The sequence below is a fragment of the Osmerus eperlanus genome, chromosome 19, assembly GCF_963692335.1.
Source record: "Osmerus eperlanus chromosome 19, fOsmEpe2.1, whole genome shotgun sequence".
NCBI lineage: Eukaryota > Metazoa > Chordata > Actinopteri > Osmeriformes > Osmeridae > Osmerus > Osmerus eperlanus.
In genome coordinates this window covers 7,310,141-7,324,297 of record NC_085036.1, presented here as the reverse complement: position 1 = coordinate 7,324,297, position 14,157 = coordinate 7,310,141, and the positions used below count along the sequence as shown (strand labels likewise).

The following is a 14,157-nucleotide window of genomic DNA, read 5'->3' as shown; positions in this document are numbered from 1 at the left end:
CTGTATTAAACTGAAATAAATCATCAGAGTACACGCACTGTTTTCAGAAGCGGATGGACATTGCAACGTACGTCACCACATCCGCTTAGTATATATGTCACCACCCTGTCGTTAGTAGGGTAAGAGAAGCAGAAAACACAACGAAATAGTATCAGATCGTACTCAACTTACAGTAAGTAGTTTTATTTTTATTCCCGTTTAAGAATATAATAATTCTTAATCAAGTGTATTAACAATTCTTGGTCTGATTTATTTGAAGTTAGTCTCTTTCGACGCCAGCTATTGTACCTAGACATACGCTGAAGTAGCCTAATACTGTAGTAGCCTAGAGCTAGCTAGTACACTAGCTCACTACTTCTGTAGACCAAATGGGATGCTTGCCAAAATGTCTTTACTAATTCGAATAAAGACTGCGATCTGTTTTAAACGTTGTAGATGCTTAACGTTGCGTTTATTTATTTTGTGTAGAGTTGTTGGCTGTCTCGTATCAAACATTTAGCCTATCTACCTAATGCGTAGTCATGCTAACGCTAACCCTCCATTAGCTGTACAAAGTGCAGTGCGAATAACACGGTGGTGGTAGCCATAGGCTGGTAGCTAGCTTGGATGTCTAAAATGGCGCTTGTGATGGAGAACATATTTTGTAGTTTAGCCTACAATGTCGGCATTTCTTCATAGATTTGTCTTTATTTAGCCCAATGTATTACATTTGATAATCGCATTTTGGAGCATTGTGATGCCAACCACATTTGTTTTGAAATGAATTCATTTTAATGAATGCTCATTTTGTGTTTAGGTATAGACATGCAGATCTTTGTTAAGACCCTCACTGGCAAGACCATCACACTTGAGGTTGAGCCAAGCGACACCATTGAGAACGTCAAGGCAAAGATCCAGGACAAAGAAGGCATTCCCCCAGACCAGCAGAGGTTGATCTTTGCTGGCAAGCAGCTGGAAGATGGCCGCACCCTGTCAGACTACAACATCCAGAAAGAATCCACCCTCCATCTTGTCCTTCGCCTCAGGGGAGGCATGCAAATCTTCGTGAAGACCCTCACTGGCAAGACCATCACACTTGAGGTTGAGCCAAGCGACACCATTGAGAACGTCAAGGCAAAGATCCAGGACAAAGAAGGCATTCCCCCAGACCAGCAGAGGTTGATCTTTGCCGGCAAGCAGCTGGAAGATGGCCGCACCCTGTCAGACTACAACATCCAGAAAGAATCCACCCTCCATCTTGTCCTTCGCCTCAGGGGAGGCATGCAAATCTTCGTGAAGACCCTCACTGGCAAGACCATCACACTTGAGGTTGAGCCAAGCGACACCATTGAGAACGTCAAGGCAAAGATCCAGGACAAAGAAGGCATTCCCCCAGACCAGCAGAGGTTGATCTTTGCTGGCAAGCAGCTGGAAGATGGCCGCACCCTGTCAGACTACAACATCCAGAAAGAATCCACCCTCCATCTTGTCCTTCGCCTCAGGGGAGGCATGCAAATCTTCGTGAAGACCCTCACTGGCAAGACCATCACACTTGAGGTTGAGCCAAGCGACACCATTGAGAACGTCAAGGCAAAGATCCAGGACAAAGAAGGCATTCCCCCAGACCAGCAGAGGTTGATCTTTGCCGGCAAGCAGCTGGAAGATGGCCGCACCCTGTCAGACTACAACATCCAGAAAGAATCCACCCTCCATCTTGTCCTTCGCCTCAGGGGAGGCATGCAAATCTTCGTGAAGACCCTCACTGGCAAGACCATCACACTTGAGGTTGAGCCAAGCGACACCATTGAGAACGTCAAGGCAAAGATCCAGGACAAAGAAGGCATTCCCCCAGACCAGCAGAGGTTGATCTTTGCTGGCAAGCAGCTGGAAGATGGCCGCACCCTGTCAGACTACAACATCCAGAAAGAATCCACCCTCCATCTTGTCCTTCGCCTCAGGGGAGGCATGCAAATCTTCGTGAAGACCCTCACTGGCAAGACCATCACACTTGAGGTTGAGCCAAGCGACACCATTGAGAACGTCAAGGCAAAGATCCAGGACAAAGAAGGCATTCCCCCAGACCAGCAGAGGTTGATCTTTGCCGGCAAGCAGCTGGAAGATGGCCGCACCCTGTCAGACTACAACATCCAGAAAGAATCCACCCTCCATCTTGTCCTTCGCCTCAGGGGAGGCATGCAAATCTTCGTGAAGACCCTCACTGGCAAGACCATCACACTTGAGGTTGAGCCAAGCGACACCATTGAGAACGTCAAGGCAAAGATCCAGGACAAAGAAGGCATTCCCCCAGACCAGCAGAGGTTGATCTTTGCTGGCAAGCAGCTGGAAGATGGCCGCACCCTGTCAGACTACAACATCCAGAAAGAATCCACCCTCCATCTTGTCCTTCGCCTCAGGGGAGGCATGCAAATCTTCGTGAAGACCCTCACTGGCAAGACCATCACACTTGAGGTTGAGCCAAGCGACACCATTGAGAACGTCAAGGCAAAGATCCAGGACAAAGAAGGCATTCCCCCAGACCAGCAGAGGTTGATCTTTGCCGGCAAGCAGCTGGAAGATGGCCGCACCCTGTCAGACTACAACATCCAGAAAGAATCCACCCTCCATCTTGTCCTTCGTCTCAGAGGAGGGCAGTAAATGTCCAAACCACCAATGTTTCTGTTACCAATTTTCTTATTCCTTAATCTGTTTTTATATAATTGAAGCAATATTGTTAAAATAAAGATGTTAACTGTTCTACTTTTGCTTTGTCACAATTTAGTTATTTTATCCTTTGACATTTTTCAACACATGCTACTCAAAAGTAGTATTCACAGATTTGTTGCCATTAAATTGACATCCTACTCAATTTGTAGCATTTGTCTATCCTTATGTAAATTGAACTTGGCCTACTTCTTCCACGATCCAATAGACAATTGATGTGTTTAGAAGAGTTAACTGTTACAAATACCAGGTGTTTTGGGATACTCAAATGCCCTCCACAGACTTGACAGGACCACATTTTGACAGTTTGTCAGTAATGGTATATCACAAATTGAGGTCAGAATATACATGATTGGCAATTGCAGTTATGAGCCTGTTTTAGTAGAATGCTTTTGGGCAGACTGCGAAGGTATACACAATAGAATAGTGATATCTATTTTACACAATCTAATACACATTGGAATGTTATTTGAACTTACAATTTAAGCTTTTTGTATTCCACCAGTAGCCACAGTAATAAGGTTACTAATTACCTATACCGCAGATGCCTGTTAATGCAATGGCGTTTCCCCTAGTTTTACAGCTTTGGGGGGGGGGGGGGGGGTCATGTAAATAAGAAAGAACATAAGGCCATTTAGTTTAATAAAAGACCAAGCTATAGAACTTTTATAGGGAAGGTAACCTTAAATTACTTATCTGGCGCTTTTTACTAAATTAACTTGACCTTCCAGGGGGGGTGGGGGTTGCCCCTAATATAATGGTAGGAGAAACACTGAATGGATATGCATTTTGTATGATGCATGTCAATATTTACCTACTCACACTAACACTATAGGTTGCATTCATGGGGATATTTTATTTATCTTTGTTTCTATAGGCTACTTAACTGTATAGACTTGGAAAATACAAATTCCATTTGCTTACAAATGAAGCATTTTCATTTATTGTGACAGAAATAATAAATATATTAGAACAATCTAAACGTTGTTAGATAACAGCCTGAAATGTATTTGCAATGTGCCTTGCACTCAAAGCCCTACAAGAACTTTACATTGTATCAATGTTGTTGTAGTTTGATCTATATAGCCTACTCTGTACACAGAGAATCTACAAGACTATTCAAAGAAAGGTTTTTTATAAACCTTTTTTTATTTCTCCTTTCTCAGATGGGTGTTTGTAGGCTATACGCCTAGTGAAAGGTAAAAGTTACAATCATAAAACATAATATACAATAACGTTTTTAATTGCAAATGTTATTGTCTTTGATATTCTGTGTAGATGATCTGTTACATAAAAATAAGCATCGTGTCATAAGTAATAGTGTGGTGAACTTGACGAGGAATTGGAGAAAAAAAGGAGATAACAGATTCACAGACTGAGACAGTTCCATTCCGTGGTCAAATGTAAGTAGCCTCAAGAATAGCCCTTACAACTCCCAGAGAAGACGTAGCCTATACCAGGGAGTGTCGGGTAGCGGAGACTATTTTTACTTTACTGTCAGTCATCAGTAAATGTTCTATTTCAACTGAGGTGTAGGCTAAGGGTCTTGTGTTAAGTATCCCAAAATAAATGAATGAAAAATAAGCCTGATAAGAAGTCCTGATCTGACTTCACAAGATCTTCGTTTCAAGGCGACAGATGAGGGGCACACGTTAATTCCTGCAAATAAATGTCATGTAGGCCTAGGTTAAACCACGAGAAAGTTATTTGTTATTTAACATTTTCACCTAGTTTCTCAGCAGTTCAAATACAGTCTTCACTATAAACGTGCAACCTTTGTTTCAATTGTTTCAACATTTAGGCAGCGCGTATTTGGAACTGGACAAATAAGTCTGGCCGCTCTGTTCACTGTTCAGTTTAGCACACGCTGTCACCGGGCGTTGTAGCAAGTGGAATGGCTGGACCTGTTTTGGGAATGTTTTTTTGCTCTCTCCTGAATTACAAAACAGCAAAATATGTTATCGCCGAAAATAAGAAAGTTGGAATATTATTTAGACTCTATCAATTGGCCATACTGGGATACTTAATCGGGTAAGGTGTAACTATTTTGATGCATAGCCCGTTGGGCCGTAGTTAGATTTAGTACAGTAGAAATGATCTAGTTTGGGGTCTATACAATTGCTTTAGGTCCGTCCAGTATTAAATTGTCAAGCGCGTCTTTCTCTTCTCGTCGTTTAACCTGCCCAAATGTTTCGAAATTTGGGTCGTCCTCGTGTTAGCTGGATGCCATAACACCCTCAACAAACTTGCTACAAATTATGGTCATGATATTAATATTATTATTTTTTTAAATACATTTGACAAGATTTGTCCTGTTATTGTTATACCTGTGCCTTAATTACTGACAAATGCAGTTAGAATATTTTTTGTGGCGTTGTAAAATGATTAATTGACTCCAATTAAGGCACGCTACTTGAAGCGTGCCTACAACTCCCTCAAGGAAATGTGAAATCTTAGATTCTGAAAGTTACATCGTTAGTCTTTCATCAAGCTAATGATAATTACAAGAAAAACGTTAGCTAATGGCCCAGTTGATGTTTGAATGCCATCGACACAAGTGTATTAAGCAGTTGGCCCATTTGATACATGGCACTTGCATACTTTTCATTCTCTCGTTAGGCTGTACCTACAACATTTCATGCGTTATTTTGAAAACTTTTTTGGTAGTCCATCTGTAGATTATTTCACGAGTAAATGCTAACTATTTTGACACATTAGATCATCGACTAACTCTAAACCAAACTTGCTCTTACACATCAAACAGCATATGAAGTATACATTGCATCAATGTCGTTGTAGTTTGATCTTCTATATAGCCTACTCTGTACACAGAGAATCTACAAGACACAATTCAAAGAAAAGGGGTTTTATATATTTTATAAACCTCTTTTTTAATTTCTCCTTTCTCAGATGGGTGTTTGTGGTTAAGAAAGGATACCAAGAGAAGGAAGATACTTGCCAGAGCTCAGTCATCACCAAACTCAAAGGTGTTGCCTTGACCAACAACTCAGTCTCTGGACTTCAACTTTGGGGTGCAGAGGATTATGTCATGCCACCGCAGGTGAGAGGTTTCCAGCCCCCCAATTGTTAACCCATTGTTTTCTGTTTCATTGTCCACTCCATCACATACTGTGGTAGGAGTCTCTAAACAATGGTGTCAGCATGGACTCTTCTGTCGCAGCATACAGCATTCAGTCCATTCTGTTCCATTCTACTTCCTGTACATACTCGGCATACTTAGTGACAGGCTAAATGGGAACACTTTCACAGCTACAAATCCTAAACTGAACTCTACTTATGGATGATCTATGTATGTGTGTGCTTGTTGTTGTGTTTTTAGGGTGAGCAAGTGTTCTTCATTGTTACAAACTACGTAGAGACCCCAAATCAGAGACTCGGATTCTGTGCCGAGGTGAGTTGACAACAGCGATGACCATAAAAGGCAAAGCAAACTAAACAAGTCATTTGAGGTACATAACGCTGGAACAGCACACAGACGGGTTGACATTCCATTCCATTTAATCATTTAGCAGACGCTCTTATCCAGAGCGACTTACAGTAAGTACAGGGACATTCCCCCGAGGCAAGTAGGGTGAAGTGCCTTGCCCAAGGACACAATGTCACCTCGCACGGCAAGGAATCGAACCGGAAACCTTCTGATTAATAGCCCGATTCCATAACCGCTCAGCCATCTGACTCCCCCCTCGTCTCCTTGTTTGGTTATCTCAGTAGATATAGAGAGATAGAGCTGTTGTGTAGATATATAGTTCATACCACTGTCAGCAAGGATCCACAATGTGATCACCTACATAAACTTGGTATTCACAAGTGTAAACATTATAGCCCGGCATTATGCTTTCCAGAGCCCCAAGGTGCCAGACGGCCTTTGTGTAAACAATTATGACTGTGAAGAGGGCCAAGCTGTGAAAGCAGGCCATGGTAAGGACTGAGTAGTCAATTACGACCATTTCACTCCTTTGTCACATTTGTCTTCAGTGTACACAATGCACAGTATTAATACACTTTATTCCATTTCAATTGACCTAAAGTGGCTGTTATGATATTTCTCCTTCCACTAAACAGGTCCACTTTCCAATGTATGACCACAGCATTTTCTTGCAGGAATAAAGACTGGGTTCTGCATTAATGAAACGGGGACCTGTGAGATACACGGCTGGTGCCCTGTTGAGCACCAATGGAAACCATCGTGAGAATATATCCATTTTGAGCTTTTCAGAAATAGTCTTTAGTGTGCCTGGTCCACACTTGTCCACACCACAGGTTGTCTGCATCCTAGCGAAAGATTGAAACCTGCACAATGTGGGCCAGGACTTATCTTAAGGCAAGGTCAAAATGTGGCCTTTGCTGTTAAGTGAAACACTTTACCTTGTTTTTTTGGGGCCAAGATATGGTTGGGCTACTGTTTCTCTCGTTTTCAGGGAGGCTTCCCTAGCCGTGGCCGAAAACTTCACCGTCTACGTCAAGAACTTCATCAGGTTTCCTAAATTTGAATTCTCCAAGTAAGTGGCTGTGAGAGGTTTTAAGTGGGGGGGAATCTCCAGAGACACAACGACATGTTGCACACTCTATGGGCGAGTGAGAGAAAGAGAGAGGGGGGTTTGTCTGCTCTAAAAACGGCTTTGAATAGCTGTCAGGGTACAGATCCCCTTCTATTTTTAAGTCCCCCCCCCCCCCCCCCAGCCTGTGCTGCTGTGTGCTCAGTGATACAGTGAGGCGGTCATCTGAGATGTCCTTGACGGCAGGCACTGCCCTGGACAGGTGTCAGATCAGCCTGTGTGCTCTCACGTCACTGTTGCTGTTGCTGCAGGCGCAGTCAACTGGAACACTGACCGAGTTCTTGGTCTGTTTGACAGAAAACCAGTCAGATGTCTAACCAAAGCTTATTCATGCTTTAACCCTTGTGTTATCTTCGGGTCATTCTGACCCATCAGTCATTGTGACCCACCGTCGTATTGCAACAACTTTACCGCATACAAAAACAAAGTGAAGCATTTTCTTTTAACCGTTGGGCAGTCTCAAACCCCCCACATTGCGAAGGTTAAAATATTAGGTTAAATTATTTTTATTTGTTTTTGTATTGGGTAAACACAACGATGGTTCGTTATGAACCTTTGGGTCATGTGACCCGAAGGCAGCACAAGGGTTAAGGACGTTCTAGTAATGTTATGGGTTTCATGTTGTTGCTCATAATGACTCTAAATAAATCTGAATGATACTGGTGGCTAGAGGTTATCAGAGTGACTGCACAGCAATAGAATCAGGTTCAAACTACAGATTCTCTTGTCCCTCTGTGCTCTGTTTAGATCAAATGTACTTGACACCAGTGATGACACCTATCTGAAGAGATGCCTCTATGATAAAGTCGATCATCCTTACTGCCCCATCTTTCGCCTCGGTGATGTAGTCAGCTTAACAGGAAATAGCTTCCAGGACATGGCTGTGAAGGTAAATTGAAACCACAGGTCATCGTTGGCCAAAAAGAAACCCAAGGTAAGCGCAGTTCTGTCAGTGAATTCTTGACTTTTCTTTCAGGGTGGGTCAATTGGAATTCAGATTGAGTGGAACTGTGACTTGGACAAGGACTACTCGCAGTGTAACCCAGAATACAACTTTGTCCGTTTGGATTTGATCTTAAACAACTCAGCCATATCCGGGTACAACTTCAGGTACATATCCCCACAAAGATGCTACATTGAATGAAACTCTGTAAGAGATCCACTGGGAAATAGGTTTGAAGCTGGTGTGTTTCAACCCAAACCGATCCTTAAGTGTTGGAAGTCCTCAGTTGGTAAAGTCCTCAGTTGGTGTTGTTGTATGTTTCCCAGACATGCCAGATATTTTAAAGATGAAGCCGGGGAGGACTATCGAACCTTGTATAAAGTGTATGGAATTCGCTTCGATATCATGATCAGTGGACGGGTATGTCAGTGATTTGTATTCTTTTTATTACAATGTGTCTCCAGTAGTAATATAGCAGTCCTGATAATTTGAAAGTCTTTGTTTTTCAGGCTGGAAAATTCAACATTGTGCCTACATTAATTGCCATTGGATCTGCGATTGCTTTGATGGGTGCTGTAAGTTCTAGTCTAGATATTGAAATCCATATATTCAATTGTATCTAGAATTAGCATTCTGTTCAATCCTCATGGGTGTGGCATAGTCTGTCTCCACTAGATGGTAATAATTATCTGTTCATTTTAAGGCTGATTATGTAATTACAACAGACAACAAAGTTACTCTTGACTCATCATGATCACAATCCAGTTCCAAAAGCTGTGGCCTTGTCTGATGTCGCTTTGTTTCAGGGAGCCTTCGCATGTGACATGATACTTCTATACACGATGAACACAAGTTCCTACTACCGTGAGAAGAAATTTGAAATAATCAAGTAAGAGTTCTCTGATACGTTCAATGTAAAGTGAAAACGACAGTATTGGGAAGACCTTAATAAACGTTGTCCGTCCTGTAGAAAAGACCGGGGCTCAAAGCACCGAGATGACAAGACGACGCACCGAGACAAACGACACAGGAAAGCAGCCAATCAACACGCCGTCACAAACCTTTCTCCGTCCACACAGAAAGCAGAGGGACAGGAGCCAACCGATGCGTCCACAATGCCTCAGTCTGAGGAGAATCCCCAGGCAGTGGAGAAACGGGGGCCTACCTGTCCGAGAAACACAGGCCAACGCTACTCTGCTGTTCTCCCTCCTCGAACCGCAGAGACAAAGCACCATATCACTTTCTCCCCACGGAGTTAACCAGTTCTTCTTTGATTGATTGAAAAGCTGCTGCATCATCCTTCAGAAAGCTAGATCTGGTTATGTGAATACAAGGAAGGGTGAGATGACCTCGACTGACTCCCACCAGCCATAAAGGGCTGCTTGCACACCTCGGAGGTCACGCATGCCCTGGTTGAACAAGGCTGTGAGCTGGCACAGTATAGAAATGCCCTGCACTAGGCTGACATGATTAAAGCCAAATCAGAGAACAAAGCGCCGTTTCTGTTCAGAAGGGATTTGTTTATTGCATGTGTTCAGTTGAAAGTAGAGTGAATCTTGACATGCTGTCGACGTCTGTTGGACCAGAAAAGCCGGGCTGAGATGTTTACATATACAGTAAATCCTTATAAAGTCCCATTGTAATTCAGCATTAAAAATAGAGAAGCACATTCTATTATTTCATACCTCTGGGACTTTTTCTTTATCCTTTCCAGTAGAATTTGTGTTCCCTAGTAAAAATGTACACAGCTGAGCAGATGATCAATAAATGCACATAGTTGTATTGTCTTTTTTTATTTAGTACAATTTGGTCAAAATTATCCCAGTTGCAGTGCTTAACTACCTGGCTTGTCAGCAAGAATATCACCTCAGTGGCTGCTTAGAATAATCTATACGAATGTTTTCATTAGTCTCAAATTCTAAATGTTAAGTACAATGGCCCCATTAAATTGACAGAGCTGAGAAACAATTACAATGTATAATAAATTAATGTCACACAGTTTATAAGTTCAGTGCAAGAGGAAAAGCAGGCTAATGTTTCATTTGATAAGTGTGTAAAATCAAACCATAAAGCAATGGTCATAGGACAAACAGGGGTGTTAGATATTAGACAATACATCTATGATAATTAACAAACATTGAGTCACAAATACAAGCATAACATTTTAGTATACATGCACCATTCCGTAGAGGAAAGTCCAAAATAGGATGTAGGTAAAAAGACCCCCAACAAGGCCCCCGGTAAAGAGGAGTCGCCGAGATTTGAAGCACTTGTTCCACCGACGACCGGCCTTGAGGATGAGTAGAAGGGATAGTAGAAACGATGCGAGTAAATAAAAGACGAAGCCGTAGAGCCCAGTTAAGCCAAGAATTCCTGCTGTTGCCCCAGACAGCGCTGACACAGATGTACGACAGTAGTCCAGAACCGCGGCGTTGCCCCTCACAGCAATCTCGCTTATGAATTGTGGTCCTTCCCGTTTCGCCATCACAGAAGCCATGTCTGTACGATACTTGCAGCGAGCGTGTCAAAGACTGCTTCCACTGACGATCAAAGAAAGGGAATATAGTTACTGACAATACCGATGCCATGCTGCAAAACGGTTGTTTTGCCGTGTAATAAGGCAAGCTAAGCAGCGAGTTTCCACGATGTAATACTTAGCTTAGAGCTAACAGCTAGTTACTCACCTTGTGTCTAGAAGAGTGTATATCGTAACGTTATGATTTCTTCCACGATCATTCAAACGGACATAGCTTGTATATCGACGAGTTGGTAATTTGCCTAATATAAACAAAAGGAATGTAATTTAGAGATGTAAAATGAATTTAGCTAAAAGCTTAATCGGGATTTCTGTCAGACTGAGTCGGCCATTTTGCACGAAATGCATGATGGGCATTATTGTACACGAGTTTGATTATTGGACTTCTTAATATGAAATAAATTGCTGCGTATTTTTGATGCTGTATATCTGTGTTTTCATTGTATTTATTTTACTTTGTATTCAGTTACTCGCGTTCCCTAACTTATTCAATAAGTTATTGTGATAATATAAACTACTTCCAGATGACCTTTGGTCTTAGCTACGGTGTCCGTCTGTTTCCAAAATACCTATCAGTCTAACGTTACCCAACATTTTATTTACACATTTGTTTGCCCAAGTGACCAAATATTACACAGAAGTCACTATGGGGAAGTATGTACTCGGCATAGATATAGGTACAACTTCCATCAAGGCTGTTTTACTCGACTTAACTTCTAAAGCCGTTTTGGAGAACTCCAGTTTGCCAACCAAGGCAGACATCGTTGCTAACGGTGGATCAAACGTATGTGACTATATGTAGCATATATGTTGCTCTAGCCAATGTTTTCTTAAAAAAAAAAACATGAATCTGTTTCCTTATTATGCAGGTCAAAGAGCAGGACACTGGACAAATAATAAACGTTTTGAATAAGTGCATCGCATCTTTACCTGGAAATAAACTCAAGGATGTTATTATGATTGGGGTGTCAGGACAAATGCATGGAGTTGTGTTTTGGAAAGCAAAATCAGGTACCAAGACAATGTTTTGTCCTATTTGTTGAATTTCTTTATTTTGTGTATTTATTATTGTATGTCAACATTCTGAATACCACTTGCCAGGCTGTGACTGGTCCAGTGGAAACCACTTCAGAGCCAGAGACACCAGTCAGCTGATCACCTGGCAGGATGGGAGATGTAACAGTGATTTCCTAGCCACTCTCCCTGCCCCAGACTCCCATCTCAGCCTAGCCACAGGTTTTGGTTGTGCCACAATCTTTTGGTACATGAGACACAGGTATGCATGGCAAACATAATCTGACTAACATAAACCAATATAATACACCTGCCTACCTATCTATATACCCCCCACACATTAATTTATACACCCTATGAATATGCTTGTTGTGTTTGTCTTGTGTTTGGATGCAGGCCTGAGTTCCTGGCTGACCTCACAGTGACAGGAACCATCCATGACTATGTGGTGTCTATGCTGTGTGGTTTGGAGAGATGTGTGATGACGGCACAGAATGCTGCCAGCTGGGGCTACTTCAACACTGCCACCAACCAGTGGAACAGGGACATGTGAGTATGTTCTGAGTGGGACTAATATGATGCTTTTGTACTAGCATTAATATATGAATGGTGACAGCTACTACAGCAAACAAGTCATATATTTCAATGTGACAACGCCCTTGCATCCAGGTCCTAAAGATGACATTTTAATATGTATATAATTGTGTGTATCAATGGAACTAACATGGATATCTGTGTGTGCATGCTGTAGTCTGAAGAATGCTAATTTCCCTGTGCACCTGCTCCCTGAGTGTGTGGAGTCTGGAAGCTTGGCTGGGCAGACGTGCTCCGAGTGGCATGGCATCCCTGCCCGCACGCGGGTTGGGGCAGCTCTGGGAGACTTCCAGTGCTCCGTCTACTCCTGCATGACGGACGGGACAGACGCAGGTGAAGGGGTTGGAGGGGGCGTCCTCTTGGGGGGGGGGGGAGGGGGGGGGGGAGGGGGGTGGTCGTTTGTGCGCTCGTCTCCCGCGTCGTTCGTTCGCGAAACACCTTTGTCCTCCTTCCCTTGCAGTTCTCAACATCAGTACCTCAGCGCAGCTGACGTACGCCATGCCAGAGGACTTCACGCCTCCACACGTTCCCGAGCCCGCCTCCTCCGTCTCCTACTTCCCCTACTTTAAAAACTCCTACTTGGCTGTGGCGGCGTCACTAAATGGAGGAAATGTGTTGGCCAGCTTTGTGGGGATGCTGAGTTCGTGGATGAAAGAGCTCGGTAAGTTGACTCACCCACACTAACATTGCAACGTATATGTAACTGTCCCTTGGTGCTGTAAAAGGCAACATGATACAATACCTTTCATGTGTAAGAAACAGCTCCCCCTATTCCTGTCTGAATTGCCGCGCTTTCCTCCAGCTGCAGTTTGATTGACAGTGGTTTCACAAAATAGTCCATGGATGGGGTTGGCCCCCCTTGCCAAAGGCGATTGATTGGAACATAATTGGTTGGAAAGTAGCTGGCCACTCCAGAATGTACATTCTACTGGCACGTTACCATTCATCTCACTGACCCGAGTTCACCGGTATTTCTCCTACCTACCCACAGGGGTAGACATGAGCGACTCCAGCCTGTATGAGCAGGTGATCAGGTGTGCCTTGAGCCAGGAGAGCAGTGATCTTCGGGTGAGTCCCACCCTCCTAGGAGAGAGACACAGCCCACACCGCCTGGGCCAGGTGGCCGACATAGCCACCTCCAACCTCTCCCTGGGCCACGTCACCAGGGCAGTGTGCCATGGTATCCTGGAGAACCTCACCTCAATGATGCCCCCCGTGTCTCTGCTAGCGGCAGGGGTGGAAAGGATCATGGGTAGCGGTAGCGCCCTCTCTCGTAACGAGGTGCTGAGACAGGAAGTGGAGAAGGCGTTCCCTGTGCCAGTGGTGTACGGTGGAGATGTGGACTCTGCTGTGGGCGTGGCTATGGTACTCTGTGATCGATTCTGAACGTAACTGAACTCTTATGCCTAATTGTCATTCCTGCTCTCGAGTCATGTTGTGATTTTATGATGATTCTGCATTTGTGCATGTTCCTTGAATTATCAGTAATTCCAGTTGCATTCTGAAATACTTGACTACTGTATACATTTCTAAGAAATCATCATAAATGGGTTTGGATGATTTGAATTTATAACTGTTGATAGCATGAATTGTATAGTGTGCAACTAATGCACACTATACAATATAGTAGTGTCACTTTTGCAGTACAGTTAAAAAAATGTATCTGTCATCACTTTTGGACAGTGATTGTTATGTTGATTATCATAACTGTTATCAATGGCAAGCTGGATTTTGTATGCGATAATTGCAAAAGTAAACCTTGCCGATTTCCCCACCACATTGTGCAGGCCATC

General features: G+C 43.2%; 4 protein-coding genes across 4 annotated transcripts; 3 read left to right on the top strand and 1 right to left on the bottom strand.

Annotated features, from left to right (window-relative positions):
• The first annotated feature begins 38 nt into the window (after positions 1 to 38).
• Positions 39 to 2,733, top strand: ubb (ubiquitin B). The gene is made up of 2 exons (XM_062485312.1): positions 39 to 172; positions 797 to 2,733. The coding sequence occupies exon 2, from the start codon at positions 805 to 807 to the stop codon at positions 2,632 to 2,634; it is 1,830 nt and encodes a 609-aa protein (XP_062341296.1). The 5' UTR covers positions 39 to 172; positions 797 to 804; the 3' UTR covers positions 2,635 to 2,733.
• A 1,602-nt stretch (positions 2,734 to 4,335) lies between these two features.
• Positions 4,336 to 10,002, top strand: p2rx5 (purinergic receptor P2X, ligand-gated ion channel, 5). The gene is made up of 12 exons (XM_062485313.1): positions 4,336 to 4,731; positions 5,611 to 5,761; positions 6,041 to 6,112; positions 6,564 to 6,639; positions 6,823 to 6,907; positions 7,140 to 7,220; positions 8,025 to 8,166; positions 8,254 to 8,387; positions 8,547 to 8,640; positions 8,730 to 8,795; positions 9,027 to 9,109; positions 9,191 to 10,002. Exons 1-12 carry the CDS (start codon positions 4,595 to 4,597, stop codon positions 9,477 to 9,479), a joined length of 1,410 nt encoding a protein of 469 aa, XP_062341297.1. The 5' UTR covers positions 4,336 to 4,594; the 3' UTR covers positions 9,480 to 10,002.
• On the bottom strand, positions 9,995 to 11,118 carry emc6 (ER membrane protein complex subunit 6). The gene is made up of 2 exons (XM_062485315.1): positions 10,905 to 11,118; positions 9,995 to 10,760 (listed from the first exon to the last, which is right to left on the bottom strand). Exon 2 carries the CDS (start codon positions 10,715 to 10,717, stop codon positions 10,385 to 10,387), a length of 333 nt encoding a protein of 110 aa, XP_062341299.1. The 5' UTR covers positions 10,718 to 10,760; positions 10,905 to 11,118; the 3' UTR covers positions 9,995 to 10,384.
• On the top strand, positions 11,079 to 14,133 carry shpk (sedoheptulokinase). Its single transcript, XM_062485314.1, has 7 exons — positions 11,079 to 11,540; positions 11,626 to 11,767; positions 11,858 to 12,032; positions 12,167 to 12,319; positions 12,522 to 12,697; positions 12,825 to 13,025; positions 13,356 to 14,133. Exons 1-7 carry the CDS (start codon positions 11,403 to 11,405, stop codon positions 13,748 to 13,750), a joined length of 1,380 nt encoding a protein of 459 aa, XP_062341298.1. The 5' UTR covers positions 11,079 to 11,402; the 3' UTR covers positions 13,751 to 14,133.
• Positions 14,134 to 14,157: the final 24 nt, after the last annotated feature.

Coding starts and splice junctions, on each gene's coding strand:
- ubb (XM_062485312.1), top strand. CDS start 805: ATGCAGATCTTTGTTAAGACCCTCACTGGCAAGACCATCACACTTGAG.
- p2rx5 (XM_062485313.1), top strand. CDS start 4,595: ATGGCTGGACCTGTTTTGGGAATGTTTTTTTGCTCTCTCCTGAATTAC. Junction 4,732..5,610: donor ATACTGGGATACTTAATCGG/GTAAGGTGTAAC, acceptor CTCCTTTCTCAG/ATGGGTGTTTGTGGTTAAGA. Junction 6,908..7,139: donor GAGCACCAATGGAAACCATC/GTGAGAATATAT, acceptor TCTCGTTTTCAG/GGAGGCTTCCCTAGCCGTGG.
- emc6 (XM_062485315.1), bottom strand. CDS start 10,717: ATGGCTTCTGTGATGGCGAAACGGGAAGGACCACAATTCATAAGCGAG.
- shpk (XM_062485314.1), top strand. CDS start 11,403: ATGGGGAAGTATGTACTCGGCATAGATATAGGTACAACTTCCATCAAG. Junction 11,541..11,625: donor TTGCTAACGGTGGATCAAAC/GTATGTGACTAT, acceptor CTTATTATGCAG/GTCAAAGAGCAGGACACTGG. Junction 11,768..11,857: donor GTTTTGGAAAGCAAAATCAG/GTACCAAGACAA, acceptor ACCACTTGCCAG/GCTGTGACTGGTCCAGTGGA.